The 22,382-nt window shown below is 44.9% G+C and overlaps 1 protein-coding gene across 1 annotated transcript in view; it reads right to left on the bottom strand.

Annotated features, from left to right (window-relative positions):
* Positions 1–22,382, bottom strand: part of LOC147659375 (E3 ubiquitin-protein ligase TRIM11-like) — a 134,184-nt gene that overhangs the window by 34,891 nt on the left and 76,911 nt on the right. The window contains exon 5 of the mRNA XM_086951791.1: positions 3,549–3,673. Coding sequence (XP_086807917.1) covers positions 3,549–3,673 — 125 coding nt within the window. The remainder of the gene's footprint in view (positions 1–3,548; positions 3,674–22,382) is intronic.

Here is a 22,382-nt window from a genome sequence, read left to right as displayed (position 1 = left end):
AACTGAAGAGACTGCTGTGGAAAGACCAACTCTTGCTTTGTAATCTGGGGCTGGTCTGCAGTTTGCTGTTCTAACCAAGGGGGAGGCTGTTGGGACTGTGCTTTGAGGCGCTGGATCCCCCTGCTTGAAGAAGACTGTGCTTTGTGCTGTGTCTTGTTACCCCAAGGGCCCGAGGTGAGCTGGGTCCCTGTTTGGAAACACAGGAACATAAACGTTTCTGGAGAAGTCCCAAGCAATGCTGTGTGCGCTGGCTTTGCAGCTTGAGACCCTCAGAAGTTGCACCTTGTGATTGTGGGCACACATGATTAACCAGAGTCTCTGACGCGCAAGGTGCGTGTCGCGGTGCAGGCCAAGGCGTTGTTGAGGAGTGCCTGGTCGTTGTGTGCACGGGGAGATGAGGCGAGACTCGGACGTGCAGAGTGCATGTCGTGGTGCAGCCAGAGCGTTGGTGAAGAGCGCCTGGTCATCGTGTGCACTGGGAGAAGAGGTGAGACTTGGACGCGCAGGGTGCGTGTCGTGGTGCAGCCAGGTCGTTGGTGAAGATCGCCTGGTCATCGTGTGCACTGGGAGAAGAGGTGAGACTCGGACGTGCAGAGTGCATGTCGTGGTGCAGCCAGAGCGTTGGTGAAGAGCACCTGGTCATCGTGTGCACTGGGAGAAGAGGTGAGACTTGGACGCGCAGGGTGCGTGTCGTGGTGCAGCCAAGGCATTGGTGAAGAGCATGTGGTCGTGGTGTGCACAGAGTGAAGAAGTGAGTCTCGGACGCGCAGGGTGCATGTCGAGGTGCAAGCAGAGGCGTCGGTGAGGAGCGCCTGGTCATCTTGTGCATCGGGAGAAGAGGTGAGACTCCGACACGCAGGGTGCATGCGAGGTGCAAGAAAAGGCGTTGGTGAAGAGCGCCGGGTCATCGTGAGGACCAGAGAAGAGGCGAGTCTCGAGGTGCAACCAGAGGTGACTGAGTAGGGTGTGCACCGAATTCGAGGTAAGTCTCCACAGTGCTGAGGTCGGGTCTCGGTGTTCGGCCGGAAGGAGGGCCAGGTCATTGGGCCCTCGGAGTGAAACAACAGCAGGCTGGACCGGTAGCCCCAGAGGAGCAGAGCCGCCGGCCCAAGCTTGCCGTACCCCTGGACGGAGTTCTGGATCAAGGCCCAATTTTCTGGAGGAGAGTGGGGTCGCCCCCCCGGTAACGTGGATCACCACCTGGGGTGGGGTGCAGGCCCGGAGCGACACTCTCTCGGCCTCTCGCTTCTGTCATCCGCACGAGCCTGTTGCTTCTGCTCGGATCTAGGCCCGTGCTGGCCCAAGGACGGGCAGTACTGGGGACGGAGTGAGAAGCGGTACTTTTGTGTCATCATTGTTCCATATTGGGGGCATTGTTAACGGAGCACCTAAACTGTTTTATTACACTTTGCATTAGTGCTGCTAACGAACTATCGAATTACGCTGGACCTTATTTGTGCCTGACAAACTACATGCTAGGTGCACTTCGCACTGTGTTATTTTTCCCTTGCAGAGTACATGATTGTAACATGGTGCATTGCATTATTTGTTCATCGCACATTATCTGATTATAACGTGGCGCAGGGCATTATTTCTTCATTGCACAGTACATGATTGTAGTGTGACGCATTGCTTTGTTTCTTCCTTGCACAGGGCGTGCTTGTAATGATACGCATTGCATTATTCTTTCTATTGCAAATTTCATGATTGTGGCGCTACGTATGGCATTGTTTCTCTATTGCACAGTACAGTAGAATATCGTTACGCATTGCAGAATTTGTTTTCTTTTGCAATGTGTGTGATTCTAGCAATATGACTTGCCTAACCTTTTCGAAACAATTAGAAGTGAGCTTAACTGTTGGTTAGAAGCGGTGGTTGAGATTAGAACCTACCAACCCACCGGAAGGAACACTACCCATTCTTATATGTTGGTTTTGTATCTTGTGGTCATATCGTATAACTTCTTACATAAAGATTATACTAATTTTATCAAAACTCGTGTGGAGTACATTTGTGGTGACATCATTGGGTTACTGTGAGTGTGGTTGCACATATTGTACACTCTTGCCTTGGAGATAAGCCTGGCTGCTCGTGCCAAGCTACTAAGGTGGTGAGCAGGGCTATTGCAGACTGTGCCCTTAATTAGCCTAACGTTGAAATGAGAGGTCGGGGACTCCCACCGTGGTCAGCCTGAATTGTAGGATTTGCTTTTGTCAATCGTGACCAGATAGCCCCACTTGGCGCTATCTGCTTCCAAGCACTACAGAACTGTTTAATCTTTAAAAATTCATAACTCGACTTGTGATTACTTGCTTTTCGTTGTTTGGTTTATATTACTATGTGTGTGTGCACAAACACTTTACACATTAACTTCTTAGTTTAGCCTGACTGCTCTGTGCCTAGCTGCCAGAGATGAGCACAGGTTAACTTTTAGTGTGTAGCTTACTTACCCTGATTAGGATTGTTGTTCCAACTTGGACAGGGTGCATACCTCTGCCTACCAGAAACCCAATTTCTAACATCTATTATCTCTTACGCTACAACAACAAAAAATTGCACCAAACAAACAAAAGCACAATTTGCGAGTAATGTTCTGGTATAATGCCACATTTGGAGTAAATGGGTTCAGTGGTTTAGGCAGTAGGAAAAAGCTACATTTCCAATAGGAGTTGGAATAGGAAAGCATTATTTTTTAGATCCTCCCCTAAACCTTTTTCTTGTTTACTCTTCAACGGATCTGCAAGAAATGTGGAATACTGGACCTGAGCGGACTACGCAGAGCACCTGCCAAATATGGCGCATATCTGTCCACAGGAACAACAGATAGCGCACTGTACTAGAACAAAAACCACAACAGAGCACACAGTATCAGCATGCATTAAAGAGCACATCATCTTAGACAGCAAACACAGTACTAGACTGTCCTAAACAGTACCCTGCACCAGACTGCATACTGTCCACAGTTAAACACACCCACTGTACTAGACAACATATCAAACTTCACAATGCACTAAAAAATGCACTGCACTCGAGATTATACTGCACTACAAAGCAAAATGTAGTACATAGGGTAGAGCAGGAATGGTTTTGATTAGAAGTTCACGCTATGCAGGCAGTGCCTCAAAGTGAGAGGGCTTTACTGAGGCATATGCAAGGTTCCAGGATCAGACACACAGGGTCTAAGGCTGCAGAAACCCTCCCAGGACAGCATGTATAGGAGGCTGCATACACAGACCAGGACTTTTCTGATTGGGAGTTCACGCTATGCAGCGCCTCCCAGTGAGCAAACTCTACTACGGCACATACAGGCTCACAGATCAGACACACTGTAGTTTCATCGTGTCCATGAACATGCTCTGCCCTGAATTGACCCTCATTTTAGTTTACTCCTGTTCTGGGCCACAGCAAGTGGTTTCGGAAGGGGTCTTATCACAGATCTGTGTGGGGTGAAATTAGCATCTGTCGGCCCATAGTTGTAGACGTGCCAGCCGCTCAAGGTCTCAGTGTGGGTTACAAAACATAATTAAACTCAGCTCAAGTCTATTTACCTTTATATTTTTTTATCTCTTCTTTCGGTTTCTGAATTTTCGCAATTTCAATTTCAATATTTGCACCTTTTTCTTTTCTTTTCTTCACCTCCTGCTCTGGACCCTGAAGCTTCACCATCCTACACCTGGAAGGACACACAAATCATTTCCAGAACACTCAGATTACAGGATCTGAAAAGGAACAGCACAAACACACTGTTATTAGAAATAAAATACTGAATTCCCAGGAGCTCTTGCAGGACAGCATTTTGCTTGTATTAATACACACACACAATATGAGGACAGCTCTATGGGTATTCCAAAAGTGTCACACACTATCACTATTTATCTGTCTGTCTATATCACCCTATTTCTCTCTGACTGTTTCTACCTCTGTCTGACTTTGAGTGTCTCTGCCTATCTCCTTCTCTTTCTAAAACACTTATGATCTCAATGGTACCTGGGAGTATCCCCTGTTACTATAAACACACGCACGCACACGTACACATACACACATCCTACTTTGTTTGCTTTGCTCTCTTTCTCCTAATGTTTTGGGCTCTCTGTATGACTAAGAGCAGAAACATAACTGTAAACAAACACTGTCAGGAAACAAACACACTCTTTCTCTCTATGCAACCGTCTCTCCAACAGAACAATCCCGGTCACTGTATGTTAAGATGCAGAGTCTCTATGTGGGTCTCCCTCTCTCTTTCTTTCCTCCCTCTTCTGCTTTTATAGGATACTGCTTGCTTGGCTTCTGAGATGATAGAGGTTTGTATAGTGCCTGCTCTTTCGTAGGCTTTTTTTAACCACTTCGCTGCGGCCAGAATTCCCCCGTGGTGCTGAAGAATTCCACGTGTGCGCGGTTCAGACGGCCCAAGACAGTCCTCCGCACACGCCTACTGTGACTTCAGACAGCCAGGGGCCGTCTTGTAGTGTAGTTCCTATATTCCCAATAGGTTCTGCGCATTGGAATAATATATCCTATAGATTTGACGTAAGACTGAGGTCCACTAGGTCTCTATCGAATATACTAAACTTAATTGTGAGTGCCAGCTAGCTCAAAGGCCACTAGAAACTTTCTCGAATTCACAAGAAGGGATTAGTTTCTGACAACCGCATAAACATGACAACTTTGTTTCCCAAGAATAAGAATATATCTCTCAGAGTCGCAGAAACAATAGATAAGTATTTCACTCAGTCAATCGTGCATGCTTCGTTTCTAAAGAGTTGTAGAGAAATAGAGAGACAGGCGTTTTCAATAAAAAGGTTTATTGAACAGTCTTTTTTCTCAAGCAACAGAAGTGAACTGATACAATCGCTTTGCAGACTGCAAAGTATAATGTGAACAGCAAGAACAGTATGATTAAATAATACTGTAAGAGCATTGTATGGTTTCTAAGCCATATAAAAATACATACATAAATATACAGACTAAAATCCTCAACTGGTGCTTCAAAAATACACCTACCCCAATGTACCTAACATAAGTCTAGTACGCGGGAAGAAGTAAGTATTGTGTAGCAGAGGTTTTATTTTTCTTTGCCAAGAATCTAGCAAAAGTTTCTCTAGGTTCTAATCAGCTCCATACCTTAGTGAGAATGAAGGAGGTCTGGTATCTCAATCTCGGGACTCGATTTCCCAACACCCCGCAAGAGGAGCCGGAAACCCTGGAGATGGATTTCTCAGCAGAGCAGGGCAGCTTCCTGATCAGTGCGTCAGCTGGAGAGTCGGCTTCCTTCGGCACTTGCTGTAGCGAGCAAGTAGGTCTGCAGACTGCTCAGAACCACTGTAGTTTGCTATAGCAAGTGAAGGTATATTTATACCTTGAAGGTGTTTAGGAATGCCATAGTTTGACGTAAAGTCGGGCATGAGAACGCCATAATGAACCCCTTGGGAATAGTTGCTCATTGTAAAACTAACTGAGTTCTTGGAGAAATCAATATTCAAGCAAGGGGAAGTCCCTGACTGCTTAAGCTGATTTTCCAAGAAATCGTTGTGACGTTTGGAAGTAGCCATGCCTGTATTTGGGTAGCATGGACTTTGCCTAAATAAGGGCTTGATTTCTATGCCTATATTAGTGCAATGTGAATTTTACCTATTTAAGGGCATGAATCGGGAAAATTCACTCAGAACCTAAAACGCCACACAACACCCATTCCACTTTCTTATGTACGATATTACTAAGTTCTAAACACATAAAACATATCTAAACATGATGTGTTAATACCCACCCAAAATACATAAAAATGCATTGGTACTGGTTGTACATGAAAAGAGCATTTGTGCTGTACGCATTAAAAGCAATGTTTCATTCAACGCATAAAGTTTGACATTTGAAATGCTATCCGAATGAATCACGAAAATACATTTATGAAATGGCTCTTAAATACAGAAGAAAAAGTCGAGAACATTTCAATAAACTGTTTGAATGTGGACAAGGTCAAATATTGTCTCTTGGAAGTTTTTCAAAGAATTCTAGTTCTCTATGAATAGTTCTACTTTAAGCAAATTACTTTTTGCCAATAAATGAAAAAATACAAATTTTGAAAACAAAAATTAATCATAGGAAAAAGAGTTTCAAAGTCAGGACTTTGTTTTGAAAAAATGAAGGTCGAATTCAGAGTCTCCTCGAACACTGCGTGCCAAAATCAAAAGTCAGTGTTATTGTTGGGAGAAAACATCAAATCTTCTAAGTCTGTAAAGAATTTGTCAACCATTATAGGTGAAAGTTGGATTACCTCGTTAAGAAGATTAACCGCACATAGATGTGAAGCATCGTTGTCAGCATTGGTCGCATTAGCAATGTTCAAATTAGATGGTACCTGTGCGCCTGTCGCTTCTCGTACCTCACCGTCAGCATTTTGCATCTGTGAGATCTCAATGAATGCTGTCATCAGAATCAGTAGCCGCTGGGGACAACAGAGTGCATGAACCGTCACATCCGTTGGCATGACTGATGGGAGTGTCAGAGAGAGGTCTAGCACGCATTCTTCTCTACATAGCAAGCAGCGCAGAACAGGTAAGATGAAATATTGCCAGATTGGTCTGAATGATAGAAACCATGTGGTATTTAATTCTCTTAAACAAGTTAATCCCAAAATTTGGACGATGCGCTCACGACACTTCATCGCCAGAAGAGTATTCTCCATGGTGAACTGGGTATCGCTGGTGATTTGGCGTGCCATATCGGAGCAATAGAAGCAAAAATAGTATCCCTGTGGCGAGTCCCAAAACGAGAGGCAGTCCGCCAAACTAATTGTGCACGAAGTTTGGAAATATGCCTAGGACTGCTTGAAAAGGTGCTAACAGTCTCGAAAAAACTGTCTTAAATACATGTTCAATACCACTCGTATCAGACATGTTTAAGATACGACTTAACATTTCTGAGAAATGTACAGGGCAATATGTGGATAAAAGGGCATGTATCTCTGCAGAAGTCCTTGCGACTTGCAGACCATACGTCTCTTTGGCCGAGATCAGTGGCACAGTTTTCTGTAAAAGAATGGCTTTCATTCTGCTTAAAGTATCAATTGGTATTGAAGAGATGTTCGGTGAAGGCCATAACTGCGACTCCCGGCCTGAATTGGTTTTTGGAAACAATACTTGCATACAGCAAGTGACCCTGGCTGACACAGGTACGAGATAGGGTAAACCTGGCAACATGCCACAACAGCTGTGATCATCTAATATGAGGTAACTTCCATTAGAAAGTTGTCCAAAAATTGGATCAATCACTGCAGCTGGTGCAGGTGGCAGGATAAGTTGTTCGAGGAACCATTGCAGGCCCCGTGTAAATTAATACCCTGACAAAGGAGAGAACCGCTTAGTGTGTTTTCACAATTTCTACCACAAAGAAACACTTCTTTCCCCCCCACTCCAACATCTGTGTGTGTATGGTAAATCCCAGGATGTTTTGATGTATTCTTTACCCAACCTTTAATATATGCCTGCTGGTATATGTTTTAAGCAATATTGAAAATGGAAAATTGTAACAGGCAGAGTGATTGTACCGTGTATTATCCATTCCGTCGCTGGCTTTTCAGAGACAGTTAATGGCAATCTTTCCAGTTTTTCATTGCTCAGCACCGTATAGTCTGCTCCCCTCTGTGCCAGTGTGATCTGTTGATCAGTGAGATTGAATTCTGAAAACAGTGATGTGGTGTTAATTAGACACCAAGGCACATAGCCTGAACGTAGGTTTTGTAACGTCCAGCCTAATAGCATTATAGAACGTAATTGCGACTGACCATGTTGCAACATGACCAAGTCCTGTTCCATTATGTCTAAAGAATATATCCTGGACGACAGAGTCGTTAACCAACTGTCAACTACAGAGAGAGATTTCTCTAAATTAATACGATCAATTTCTCGTATTTGTTCTGCAGTCTCTGCTTGCGTAATCTTCCATGCTTCATTATACAAGGCATAGATACCGGCGTATATAAAACGTTTACGACGCGGTTTAGTAGGTCCTTGCAAGAAGTCCCTCAGATCAGTGCCATCTTTAAGTAAAGATAAGTGTTGTTTTACTTTCTTTAGTGTCGATTTTTGCAGCCACTCAAGGCACAGTTTCCCTACACTGTATTTTGTTACTACTGCTGGATGCTGTCTCTGAACATAACATGGATCTGGCCTAGTGAATTTGAAACCCTGGCTTTTGTTCAGGAATCTATCTTGACATGTGTTTGTGTCTGTGGGCCAGATTAACCATTTTTTCCAATCTGGATCTGTTCGGTTGTGATGCAAAATAGTATGTACGTCGACCACCCCCTCTGTAATGTTGTTACTATCAGGTGTAAGTGTCGGTATGGACGGTTTGTTTAAATCTTTTATCTTGGCTAACCCAAGACAAGATGTCTGTTGGACAGTGTCATTCAAAAACATTATTTGTTCTGGGATGATGCAGGCGCGAAACAAAGCTTCTATAGCCTGCACTTGCCAATCTTTTGTGCCCCAGACAGTTTTTGTCTCAATGTGGTCTTTCCAAAAGTCAAAACCTAGTGAAGACAGCGGAGCTTAAAAGGCCGCAGAATAAATTTGCTTGGTATTTGTCAACATACTTTTCACTCCTGTCTTGTTTACATTTTTAAAGTAAAACGATTCTGGATTTGAAACATTGAAGGCTGAATCGAAGGAAATTTTCCATAAAATGTTTTTGAGCTACACTTTGGCGGAGTAGGACAATGTTCCCATTGGTTATATTTTAGTACATTTCTAGAGGTTGCAGAATTGTGCAAGAAATGATGACCATAGTGATTATAACAATACATTTGTTCATAATCTGATGAACCTTCTAAGTATTCATGATTTGTAAATTTAGCAGACATTTCTAAGTCTGACATCATATTACTAACAGTCTCGAAGTCCCAATCATCAGAAAAGTTACTAGATAAAAAAGTCACTCAAGGAAATCTTGAATTGGTGTAGAATCTTCAACAGCTCTGCCGGGCCAAAAATGTCAATCATTTCTGTCCCAAGCTATACCACCAGGTATAGGAACGGCTGGGATGTTCACTGATGACAAGTCTCTTTGTTCATGAGGAGATGAATTGTGTGGCTTGAGTAGTAAGTTGATGTTCTTACTTGCTGTGTCCTTTTTAACATATCTTCCATTTATCAGTATTCCCAAATGTAGGAAGGTGGCTACCTGACTATGGTTACCCCAGATTTTTTGCCTTGTGTTTAGCTGGTTTTCGACTTAGTTGGCCTGGCTCCCTGCTAATCAGGGCCCCAGGCTAGCTGCTATCTCTGTAAAATGGATTTCATGTACCCTAGGTGCAAAACTAGATTGGCTTGGGTCACCTTATCAGCCCCTGTACAGAGCACTATAGGTGCCCAGGGCATAGGTGCATCCAAGGCCTACCAGGGGCTGCAGCATATCTTTTGCCACCCCTGGCTGGCTATCTAAAATTGACACAACTGGCTGATCACTCAGTTGGGGCAAGGTGGTGTAATCACCCCTTGCTTAGGTATAGTATGCCTATATCTAAACCTATCTGGACACATATAAACCTGTGAGCCACTCCTATGGAAGGCCTTATCAATCCTGAAGGCAGAGTGCGTGGTTTAATGTGAGATGGAGCTCTGGCATGAGCTGAGCCTGTCTGCAGCTGTCGGGAACAATTCCCTAAGCTGTTCCGGGATAATGCCATACCATATACTATTAAGTGCCTTATAATCCTCGCGGTTATACAGTAACTTTGGTTTGGCTTTATCAAAACATGTCGTGTAAGGTGTCATACGAGTTGGAATACTACCCCCTCGCCAGTCCTGGCGACGGGGGTAGCATTCCACCCCTCTAGAGAGAGACGACATGTTACTTTGCTAAAACGCGGTTGATTTTTAAAAGAGCCTCAGATCCACAAAATGGATGCTTCTGCCACAGACACAAGTCTGACCTTCTGCTGCCGAACGAAACTTAGCAGAGGAGGCCTGGACAAAGGGTTTCCTGTCACAGGGCGGTGTTACACCACCCCAGACAGGAGATAGTGGATTGTAGCAGGGAGGTTTGATAGAAACCAGACACTGCCTGGGGAACACAAGGCTGCCCCTTGCATAATCCGGCCAAACCGGTTCTGGGGCACACCAGCCCCAGTCCCAGCGCGGCCTGGATCAAAGGAAAGGGGGGTATCCACCCCCTTCCTGGGTCCCACCCATAGGAGGGGACCTAGCAGGTAATCCAGCCCCCTAGATTGGTATAAGAATGGGAGCAGTGTCAACGCACTCAGATTATCCTGATGAAACATTTGAAACAAAAGTCCGGACCCTTCGACATCCTACTCAACGTAGAAGACTGAAGAATCTCCCTTGTGGTCAAGGAGTGACCACCCTGTGCAAACAGGCACCATCCAGCACCTCGACGTCTGCTTTGTTGCAGTTCCTGCCGGAACTCGAGCGACAGAGATCGACGAGATCAAGCTTGCCTGCCTTCTTACAGCCCGATCCACAGTCCCTGCAGAGCTGAGACACGTGGAGGCGACTGGAAGCGCGGGGCACGCCATCTTGAAAAGACCATGAGACGCTGACCGTGCAGCCCACGAGTGACCCTCGAAGCTGTACGCCGGGGTTTGAGAAGCCCCAACCCTGAGCCACTCTTGCACCGAAGCTCACCCCTCTACACTCGACGAGTGCTGCTTGGGGCCCTTCTGCTTGCTTTGGCTCGACGCGTTGGCCTGGTCACTTGCCAGCTGGCTGGTGGCCCCTGTGCCGACGAAAACCTAAAACCGACTTGAGATTCTGGTAGCTCCAGACTTGCACCAGCTCCTCTGAAAAGGAGCACCCACTCTGACCCTCCTGGTCCGAGTGAGAAGCAATCTTCCGGTCCTGCGTGGATTGCTCTTACCAAGTGTTGTTTGCTCCAATCTTGAAGCCGACTGCGCCGACGGTGAGAGCCTGCATGGGACAGATCATGACCCGCTCCTGGACGTCGCAGATGCCCCAGAGCCCACGTGACAGCGGAGAGAAGCTCCTCGACAACCACCTGATTGCGCCCGACATTGCCTGGTTCCGTCCTGGTTCCACCCTGGTCACTGCTGAGTGACCCAGACTCTGTCCCCTCTGCTTTCAGGTACTTTTCTACTCTGATCCGCCCTTGGATCACACCGGACACTTCTCCTTCACATCGCCTGCATTATCTTCAGCTTCAAGCACCAAGAGCCTGCGTGTCAAAACCCGACGCCACTTCGACCCTATGCACCCGCTTCCTGTGGGTGAGGTAACATTGCAACGCCGGTGTTCCCACACTGGTACACACCTCTAGGGTCTGTGTCTAAAGTTTGGTTCCTCTAGGTTCAGCGGAAGTGTCCTTAAACTCTATTTGTGTAACTTTTACGCACCATTGACATTGCATTGGTGCAAGCCGCACTTTAAGTGCTGCACCCGAATCCCGCAGGCTTTTACCGACTTCAGCATTGCTTGTCCCGACTGCTCCCAGCGATTCCCAAGGCCCTAGGCTTAACCACTGTTCGATTGGTATCTCTTATACCACTTTTTTAATATATGGTTTGAGTGGCCACCTGCCCTCATCCATAATTGTGCAACTTTGTATGTTATACTGTGCTTTTGATTTAACGCTTGTGCCCCTTTGCTCATAAAGAGTACTGGGGATTAATTTAGAAATAAATACATATATTTTTATAATATATACTTGTGTGGTGTCCTTTCATTTGATATTACAGGGCTGTGATTGGTAAAACAGCTCGCTTAACACGACCTCTTGAGTTAAGCCTTTAAGGCTGCTTAGTCTATGCTACCCTTAAGATAGCTTGTCTAATAAGGTTGACTTACAACCAGACACCATAAGGGATTGTTTGGACTGATACAAGGTGGTTCCAGAATTGGAAACATCATATATCAGGCCAACTTCTCACACCAAAGTTACTACCAGAGTCAACCAAAGTAGAAGAAAAAGTACACCCAACACAATCCAAAGTTCTGTCCATGGTGAAACCAGATAAGTCTTTTCCAGTTGATGCGAAAGTTCTGCTGCTTGTGGTTATGAAAGTTCTTTTAGCTGGCGTTGCTTCAGGTTCGCGGAGATCCTCGGAAAACGTATCAAAGTTAATGAATATAGCCAGAGGCAGTCCTGTCAATTGTAGGGATTGCATCAGGATTTGTTGAAATAGCTGGAACCACTTGATCACTTGTTACATTTGTATAGTCAGATGCTATTTCATTGTAGACAGGCGTTTCTTGACAAACTGTTCTTTGGGTCTCAAGAGGTGCAAGTTCCATTGCTTTGTTGCATAGTCCTTCATTTTGCACTGCAGATTCTTCAAAGGTGATGAGTCTCTCAGTTTGAGCCTCTTGGATAGTAGCCAGATTCGGGCGTCTGCTACATCTTTGGAGTCCACTTGGCCTACTGCTTATGATCGGCCACATGATGTGGTTTGACCAGGTCGATGGACACGAACCTCTTCTTTTTACCAGCAAGGGGCGAAAGTATCACTGTTCTTGATAGGTGGATGGCTAGGACAGGTAATGGTTGTCTGTAAGAAGGCCCAAATTCCTTCTTGTCCGCGATCTTTTCTCTGACTAGATCCCCAATCGTTGGAATCCAGACAGGCCTTGCTGGGACGGTCATTTTCTCTTATGTGGTCGTTGGCTTCAGGATTACATTACTTTGGCTTTTTTAAATTTCATTTAAGTCCTGCAAAACAGCCAAACGGTCTTTGATATCAAAGGGTTTTTGTTCTACCACTGAAGTGTGACAATCGAGGTCCGACACAATCATTCTGGTACCAAAAAGGATTTCATATGGAGTAATTCCCCCTAGAGAACTTCTTGGCAGATTAAGACTACGATGGACACTTATTAGCTGTTTGACCCACCCGTCACCCGAGCCAAATACCCTAGCTGTTATAGATTGGTTTATGTCCCGGTTTTTTCTCTCTACTACCGAATTTCCCTCAGGATGGAATGGACTAGAGTACCGCAATGGAACGGCCAAATTGGCCATGGCCTCCTTGTAAGCTCGAGAGCTAAACGCAGGACCCTGGTCAGAATGTAGCGTGCCGACTGCGTATATGCCGATAAAGACTCGCAAATCTTTTATAACAGTTCGGGCGTCAGCCGAGCGATGAGGCCACATCCAAATGAATCTTGTCTTAATATTTGTGGGATTGCATTTGTCCACAGGAACGTCTGCGTGTAGAAAGTCTAATGCTGTCCAACGATGGTGTTTGTACTGGGCTGGCTATGCTATAGTCAGGTATCTGGCGGCGTTCTGTGCTGCGATCTCTATTGCAGCCTATGCAGTCAATGACAAACATGAATGTGAGTATTCATTCCTGGTCACCAGTAGAACTCTTAACTCTAATATCGTATAAGAGATCCCTGATGTATCAGACCCTCTCCCAAATGTGCTTTGTGTATCAAAGCTACTCTACATCTTTAAGTAAAGATAAGTGTTGTTTTACTTCCTTTAGTGTAGATTTTTGCAGCCACTCAAGGCACAGTTTCCCTACACTGTATGTTGTTACTATTCCTGGATGCGGTCTCTGAACATAACTTGGATCTGGCCTAGTGAATTTGAAACCCTTGCTTTTGTTCAGGAATCTATCTTGACATGTGTTTGTGTCTGTGGGCCAGATTAACCATTTTTCCTGTTTGGAATTACTCTATCCCCCACTCCAGGGATACGAGCAAAAGTAACGGAGTTTGCATCAATTATATAGGAGTATTTCAGTGGAAAGCCTTTTGGTAATGTTTTACCACTGTATTTGCTTGAAGCATTGACAGCTTGCATTATTTCGCCGTCCATTTTTGTTTTTGAGCGAGTGATTGCAGCTATGGAAGCCGTTTGCACAGCTGCCTTCGCGGCTTCATCAGCCAAAGAATTCCCTGCCATGTGAATGCCATCACGTTGATGACTCAGTGTATGTATCACGTGAGCCTGCTGTCATTCTTGTTCTAACTGAACTACTTGTTCCCAAAGCAAATTATGCTTAATTGTGCCACCTTTTGCATCTTTGAAACCGTTTTGAATCCAGTTCTGCAAGTATTCATTGTAAGATTGAACGCAGTAATAGGAATCGCACACTGTGAGTGTGGGGAATTCGCGATCAGTATTTACAAGCGCCATCTTGAATGCTTGTAGTTCAGCTCGCTGAGCTGTACAATCTCCTAGAGATTGTGTTTTAGTGACCACAGGTCGGAATTTGCCATCTCGCCAGCAACCTTTAACGATCGCGCACGCAGCACTATACGCTTGTTTACCCCCCGTAGTGGGCTGTGCTGATCCGTCCGTATAAATTATACATTCATAATTCTCTAGAGGCAGAATTTCAGTAGGCAGAGGACACTCCTGTTCATATTGTAGAAACTCTTGTGTTTTCAAATATGGGTCAAAAACGTATTCAAAGTCTGTTTCAGCAAGAGAATTACCCATTGGATCCATCTCGGATGCAAAGCTTTTGCATTTGGAATGCTTGCTTTGGTCACTGCCTCTAAGGCAGGTAAAGGAGTAACGACCATTATGCGCTTACCCTGTGCGAGGGCTCTCTCTTTTGCTACTGCAGTTTGAATCGCTGTCAGAATTTTTTCTGTAGAAGTGAATTTCATTTCTGCATGTGTGTACAAGTGTGATTTGTAAGCTATTGTTACTTTTTCACCTTCGTTAAAAGTTAAGTACGGGAATCCGCATTGTCCTGGAATGATTCGGATCACTAAGTTGCGTACGTTTACGCGTGTTTGTAAATGTTTTGTTGCTAACATGTCTGCTTGCAATGAACGCAAAATTTCTGTGTGTTATTGAGTCCAATTAACTGTTTTGAAATCAGGTTTGATTAATTTGTAGAGAGGTTTAACCCTTTCTGCGTAATTTAGAATGTATGTTCTTCCAAAGTTTAGGAAACTAGAATCGACTAAGTTTTTCAGCATTTTTGGAGGTTGGAGCAGCGCACATTTCTCTATAAAGTTTGCTGCCAGGCTTTTGCTTTCACTTGAAAGCTCATATCCCAATGAAAAGGACGTTAAGGTGGGCAATTCTTGATTTTTTGAAATTGGATTTGTACCCTTCAGAGGCAAAGCCCAATATGATGGTGTTCACCCTGTTCAAGTGCCTGTCCAAGTCCTCATCTGCTAGACAGATGTCATTGACATATGAGAATCCTTCATCATAGGTTTGTAGTAACTCCGTTACCCTGGCTGAAAATAACCCAGGACTATTCTTGAATCCCTGGGGGGAAGTGACGCTGTGTCCCCATAATTGAGAAACAGAAGAAACCGTTAGAAATATCTAATGTGGTTTCATATTTTTTACGCACAATGTTATTCATTAATGCTGTACTGTGTGCATTTTGTACTGCAAAGGTTTTGCAACAAGAGATTAGATGTATGTAATCCAAAACTAGACAATATGTATTGTCTGGTTTGGAGAAGGGAAACAAAGGATTGTTCATTGACGAGGTGCATGTTTCAATCACCCCGTGGTATTCAAGTTGATCTAAAATCTCCCTGAACTGTTTTTAGGTCTCGCTATTCGATGCGCATGCGCATCGAGCTTGCGAGACTATGGGGGCTTAAACAGTCTTTAACCAACTTGCAAGGAATCGTGGCGATTCCTTGCAGTGCCCGTGAAATTTAAGCTCAATGCGCATGCGCATTGAGCTTAAAAGCGCGTGCACATGCCCCCAGCCGCCTGCCTTGCCCACTCTCTCTCTCACAGCCTCCCCCAGCTCCGCCCCCTCACTTCTTGGTTGCACGGCCGCTAGGCCGTGCCTCCCCTCCTCTCCTCCCCCCTCCTCCTCCTACTCTCCTCCCCCTTCCTCCTCCTACTCTCCTCCCCTGCCTGCCGTGTCGCACCTCTCCCCGCTCCGCCCCCTCCCGCCGTGTCGCAGAACACAGAAGCTTGCCTGTTAATTCACTTGTTGAACTTGCATCTATTCCAACAACAACGAAACTTGGATATTGGCATCAGTATACTAGAAGGCATTAAGGCAGCAGATAAGTCTTGAAAGCGGCTGTAGCCAAGCCATTATTACATTTCAGTTTAAGTGCTCTCTCCCTGTTACGCAAACTAGCAAAAGAATTATAGAGTACGAAGCTGCTGCCTGATCACAACACTGGCACTTACTTTGTTACAAATTAAGCACTAGTAGGGCGCCTGTCACTCTGTGTTTGCAGCTATACACTAATAGAATTAGCAGTGTAGCTCCACTTTAGGTCATATTTATTTTTGGTGTGTATAACAATATGTCCACAATCACAGGCTATTAAGCACAATCAGACATTAAAACCTAGTTTCCAAACTCGTTCATTGGCAGTTTTCCCCTTTAAACAACATCGCCTCCCCCATTTGAACACCTTATGTGCTCTGTGTACGTCTCCTTCGCCCTCCCCCCACTCACCCTCTCTTCCCACCCTCACCCTATCTCTAATTTTACTTTTAACTTCTCTCTGACCCCTCGTCTCCTCTTCCCGTGCCCCTCGTGCATGTCTGCCTCGCCGCCCCGCTCCAGGCGCTCATGTCTCCCTCGACTCCTCCTTTCTACCCTCCTCCCTCTTTCCTTCTGTTTCCCGGCATCTTTTCTCGCACGCATCTCTCTAACCGCCCTCCCCCCCCATCTTCCGTTTTTAATTTGCGTAACAGAGAGCACATAAACCGAATTTTACTAGTAATTTGGCTACAGCCACTTGAAAGCGGCTGTAGCCAAGTCATTATTAAATTTCAGTTTATGTGCGCTCTCCCTGTTACGCAAACTAACAAAAGAATTATAGAGTATGAAGCTGCTGCCTGATCACAACACCGGCACTTCCTTTGTTACAAATTAAGCACTAGTACGGCGGCTGTCACTGCGTGTTTGCAGCTATACACAAATAAAATTAGTAGCGTAGCTCCACTTTAGGTCATATTTATTTTTGGTGTGTATAAGAATACGTCCACAATCACAGGCTATTAAGCACAATCAGACATTAAAATCTAGTTTTCAAACTCGTTCATTGGCAGTTTTCCCCTTTAAACAACATCACCTACCCCATTTGAACACCTTATGTGCTCTGTGTTAGGAAGGCTAAAAAAAAACACGCTGTGTAAAGCTGATGCCTGCTGAGAGCCCAGGCAAGAAGCCGGGGTGCTTTTCAAGAATCCATCTAATAATGTTACGTATGTCACCCTTTCTTTTCAACAGAATTTGTTTGAACCTATTTCCCACAGCTCCCACCAGGGCGCATAGTCTCTTTCTTTCTTTCTCTCTGTCTCTCCTACTCTCTTTCTCTCTCTCCCCCTCTCTCTCTCACTCTTCCCCTTTCTATCTCTCTCTCTCTCTACCTCCCTCTCTCTCTCTTTATCTCTCCTCACACTTTCTGTCTCTCCCGCTCTCTTTCTCTTTGGCTCTCTCTCCCCCTCTCTGGCTCTCTCTACTCCCCTCTCTCGCTCTCCCTCCCCACTCTCTTTCTCAGTCTTTCCCTTTCTCTCCCTCCCTCTCTCCATCTCTCCTCACTCTCTTTCTGTCTCTCTCCTATCTATTTCTCTCTCTCCCACTCTCTCTTCCCCCTCCTTCTATTTCCCTCCCTCCCTTTATACCTCTCCTCTCACTCCCCCCCCCTTTCTCTCTCTCTCTCTCTCTTTCTCGCTCTCTCCTTTCTCATCTGTTGATCGTCCACCCCCACACACAACCCCTTAAACACATTGTAGTATTCTCTGTATTGTGCCTCCCTGGCACCTGTAGTTAGAATCTCTGTGCCTGTATGTTCTATGGCTTTGTAGTAGAATGTTGCCTTTTGGCAGTTGATAGCTTTGCCTGCTCCCTGTCGCTGTGCTTCTCCTAAGCTGAATAAACCTGACCTACAAGCAAACCTGTTGTCCAGTTTACCTCTTTACTACAAATTTGTTGGCGACGATGCTGCTTAGGAGAAGATAAAAGAACCTGCCTTATCTCGTTTCTCCTCGTATTCCTGCCGAGATTACACTGTGGATCGAGTGTACTTGAAGTGCAGCTGTTCGACTCTCTGGTGAAGATCTTCAGTGAAGATAAGTGGTCCGCTTTCCTTCTGCGCGTATTAAATTAACTTTAAGCCTATTAATCAGCTTAATTTACGAGCGCACAACGTCATTGGTGTCAGCGCGAGATTGCTAGACGAGGAAGCTGCAGCGTCATTCCCAGCGCGAGCGCGCCACGTCATTAGTATCAGCGCGAGGCTCTGTTGCTAACGCAACCACCTGACACGCGTTTCTCAGACCTGACGCGTCTCCATGGCAATCCATAACAATCGCCTGACATGCGCTCCTCCAACCAGACGCGTCTCCCTGGCAACGCGTCTCTGAGCCTGTTCGCGTCTTTCCAGCTTCAAGTCTTTGAAAGCGGTCTGCATCATCCACATTCTGGTACCATTTCCATCGGAAATAAAAACACCTGAACATAAAGAAAAGTGTCTTTAATCTTCAGTTACACAGACTCTGCTTTCTCTTTAGAAAAGGTGTTCGTTTGACTTTTATTTCTACACGTCGGTGCCATCTAGTGGTGGGAAAAATTATCACATGGTCCTTTCTCAAGGAAAATCCATTTTTTTTGCATACTGAACTTCTTTTGCACAGCGATAGAGTCTATAAAGAGGGAAATCTCCAATCTTTTCCAGTATGCAATCTGTTTCTCCTCCTCCTCCTTTTCTCGAGACCCCAGGCAATCCTCCCATAATCTGGAGAAAATGGTTTGATGCCTTTGAGACTTATTTGGGGGCTATAGGCGCGTCCAGATATCGCGCAGAAAGGAAGAAGTGTCTTCTACTCCATTCTTTGGGTTTCAAGGGAAGAGAAATCTTCAAACATTTACCTCCCTTAGTAAGAAACAACGCTGAAGAGGATGTAGATGAATACACAGAGACAAGATTAAGGCTTGAGTTACGTTTTGATGTCAAGCCAAGTCTTGTCGTTATAAGACACAAATTTTTCAAGAGAGAACAACTATCTGGGGAGGATGTTGAGACGTATGTTTCTTGTCTTAGACAACTAAGTGCTGAATGTGAATTTGAAGGCTTCCGAGAGCAATTAATTAGGGATCAATATGTTTGTAAGTGCTCCGATAAGTCTATTCAGCAAAAGCTTCTTACTTTGGGCAATCCCACACTTGAAGAGACTATTCGTATGGCCAAGAGTATAGAACTGTCAAAAAAAGAAGTAAAGGAACTTGAAAAGAAATGTGATGAGGGAGTTTCAATAGTTAGAACCAAGGAGCACAAAGACAGTAAAGTGGTTGGCAGTCAACGTTTTGACAGAAACAACACTCCTGGTTCTCAGCGTTTTGAGAGAAATGCTTTTTCAAGAAATGACATTTGTTACAGATGTGGAAATCCTTCCCATAATAAAAACAACAAGTTTTGCCCTGCCAGGAACTCTACATGTCGGAACTGTGGGAAGTTTGGGCATTTCGCGAAAATTTGCCAAGTCTCTAAACAGGGAAATCCTACTTTTAGCAACAAGTCCCAGAGTCTGAGTACCGTCAACACCATTGGGAATGTCTCAGAGTCCTATGGAAATACTGATGATGACTCGGACTCTATGAACGGCATCCAAGATGACCTTAGAGACATGGTCGTAGTAGTTCGGGACGATGGGGTCATTATTGGAGATCCGTCTGATTGTGTTGATCCTCTCGAAGACTTTGGTGTGGGTGACAAGATAATTACCCTTTTAGTAGACTCTGGGGCCAGAGTAACTATGATTACACAAGAATTGTTTGATGTAACTTGGCCTGAAAGGAACCTCCTACCTCCCGACAGGACTCCTGTTTCTTATGAAGGGCGTAGAATTGCTCTTCTTGGGTTTTTTGAAGACATTATTCAGTTCAGGGGAAGGAGGATCCTTGGTAAAGTATAGGTTTCACTGAAGGGCCTAAACATTTTGGGTTGGTTCCACCAGGGTTTGTTCAAAATGATCCTTAGACCCGGGACCAAAGAACAGATCAGTATTGAGGAATCTTGTGACAATGTAGAGAGTTTAGCTGTTATTGTCTCAGGTGACAATATTGAGAGTTTAATCTCCAGATTCCCCAGAGTCTTCGGAAATGGCCTTGGCATCATTAAGGGTTTCAACCACGAAATTAGAGTAAAGGATGGTGCCATCCCCGTAAAACATAAGGTGAGGAGTGTTCCTTTCAGTGTGAGGGATGATTTAGAAAAGGAGTTGATGGGGTTGTGCAGAAAAGGAGTCATAGAACCCATCGAGTCGTCCTTGTGGTTGTCTCCTCTTGTTGTCGCCAGGAAAAGGAATGGGGATTTGCGCGTCTGTGTGGATTTGCGCAGTCTCAATAAGAACATCTGGATTGATTCACACCCCTTACCAAAAATCAATGATTTGTTGTCTCTTACCAGAGGGGCAAGGTGGTACACAAAGCTGGACTTGGCCTCTGCTTACCACCAGGTGGTGTTGAGTCAATCTTCTAGACATCTGACTGCGTTTGTCTCCCCCTTTGGCAGTTTTCAGTACTGTAGGATGCCGTTTGGCCTTGCGTCAGCGGCCGCAGTTTTCCAAAGGTTGATGAGTCAGATGTTTAGGGACACTCCTGGAGTAATTGTCTTCCAGGATGATGTTTTGATTTTTGGCGAGAACAAGTCGGATTATGACTTTTCCTTGAATCAGGTCCTGGAAATCATGCAAGAAAAGGGTATTGTTTTAAAGAAAGAGAAATGTGTCTTCTTAAAAGAAAAGATGGAGTTTCTGGGGCATGTTGTTTCTCATGCAGGTGTGGAACCACGTCCTGGCTTAGTGAAAGCCATTGTTGATGCTCCTCCACCTGCCGACAAATCTGGGCTTAAATCTTTCATTGGTCTCAGTGAATTTTACTCAAGATTTATCAAAGACTATGCGTCAAAGGTTCAACCTTTGACTAACATGTTAAAGAAAAGTGTGCCTTTTGTTTGGGATGAAAATTGCCAAGAAATTTTCAAGTGGATCAAATCACAGCTTGTTGGGGAAAGTATTCTCAAACCCTTCGATCCCAACAAGGAGTGTGTTGTGACTGTAGATGCGAGTGGGTTTGGACTTGGGGCTGTTCTTACTCAGAGGAATGGACAAGTTGACAACACCATCGCATATGCCTCAAGGGTACTGCGTGGGGCTGAAGTTAACTTCTCTGTTATTGAGAAAGAGCTTTTGGCTTGTTGGTGGGCGGTCAGGAAGTTCAATCCTTATCTCTGGGGTAGTCATTTCACTATTCGCACTGATCACAGTCCCCTAGTTTCTATTTTGTCCGGGGAAAAGATTAAGGAGCATACCCCTAGAATTGCGAGGCTGTCCACTAAGCTTCTTCAGTATGATTTTAAGGTTGTTTATCTGCCGGGCTCAAAGAATGTCAGAGCCGACTATTTTTCTTGTTTTCCTTTAACTGATAATGACTCCGAGGTTGAAAAAGATGAAGATCTTGAGGATTGTTTTGTTGCGGGTTTGGATCTTGAAGGTATGTGTGCAATCAGTGAGGGTGAGTGGAAAAAAGAGTTATTGAAGGATGCGGTTCTCCTACAGGTTGTCGACTATCTGAAGTCTGGGTGGCCCAAAGAAAAGAATGTTTCTGGTCTTTTCCAAACTTTTGTCAAGGTTGCTGATGAGCTCACTGTTGAAGATGGCATTCTCATGCGGTGTGGGAGGCTTATTCCCCCTGAGAGCTTGCGGAAGCGTCTGGTGGATGGTGCACATGAAGGGCATTTAGGGAAGACTTTCACCAAACGTAGGTTGAGAGATGTGTTCTGGTGGCCGCAGATGGATGTGTCTGTTGATTCTCTGGTTGACAACTGTGTCATTTGCAAGTCCTCAGACAAAAGTCATAAGGTTAGGTCTCCCCCTATGGAGCCCGTTCAACTTCCGGAAAGGGCGTGGGAAAAGATTGGGGTTGACCTGGTTGGGCCTTTTTACCTCTTACCTCCATGTTCCCGCTTTGCTATTGTTGCAATTGATTACTAGTCCAAATGGCCTGAAATTCGCTTCATCAGTGAAGCCTCCTCTGCCAGCGTAATTTCCTTTTTGAAAGATGTCTTCCTGAGAGAGGGGTTTCCTTCAGTTGTCATGACTGACAATGGTGCCCAATTTGTCAGTTGTGAATTTGAGTCTTTCCTTAAACAAGGAGGTGTGTCACATAAGAAAAGTTCCCTTTACCACCCCCAGGCCAATGGCCCCGTTGAGAGGATGAACCGCGTTCTCAACAACTGTGTCCAGTGGGCCATTGCCAGCAAGTGTGTGGTTGAGAATGCTGTGCGTTCCATGCTATGGTTTTATCGTACTACTGCTCATTCTTCTACTGGGGTTTCCCCCTTTGAACTCCTGAGGGGTAGGAAACCTTCTACCAAAATTTGTCCGGGTTGGATGTCAAAGTGGGTAAAAATGAATGTTATGGATGGTATTGATGATTTTGTCAGAGACAA

This window comes from Lissotriton vulgaris, unplaced genomic scaffold (genome assembly GCF_964263255.1).
Source record: "Lissotriton vulgaris unplaced genomic scaffold, aLisVul1.2 SCAFFOLD_922, whole genome shotgun sequence".
Lineage (NCBI taxonomy): Eukaryota > Metazoa > Chordata > Amphibia > Caudata > Salamandridae > Lissotriton > Lissotriton vulgaris.
This window is presented reverse-complemented; position numbering and strand designations above follow the sequence as displayed.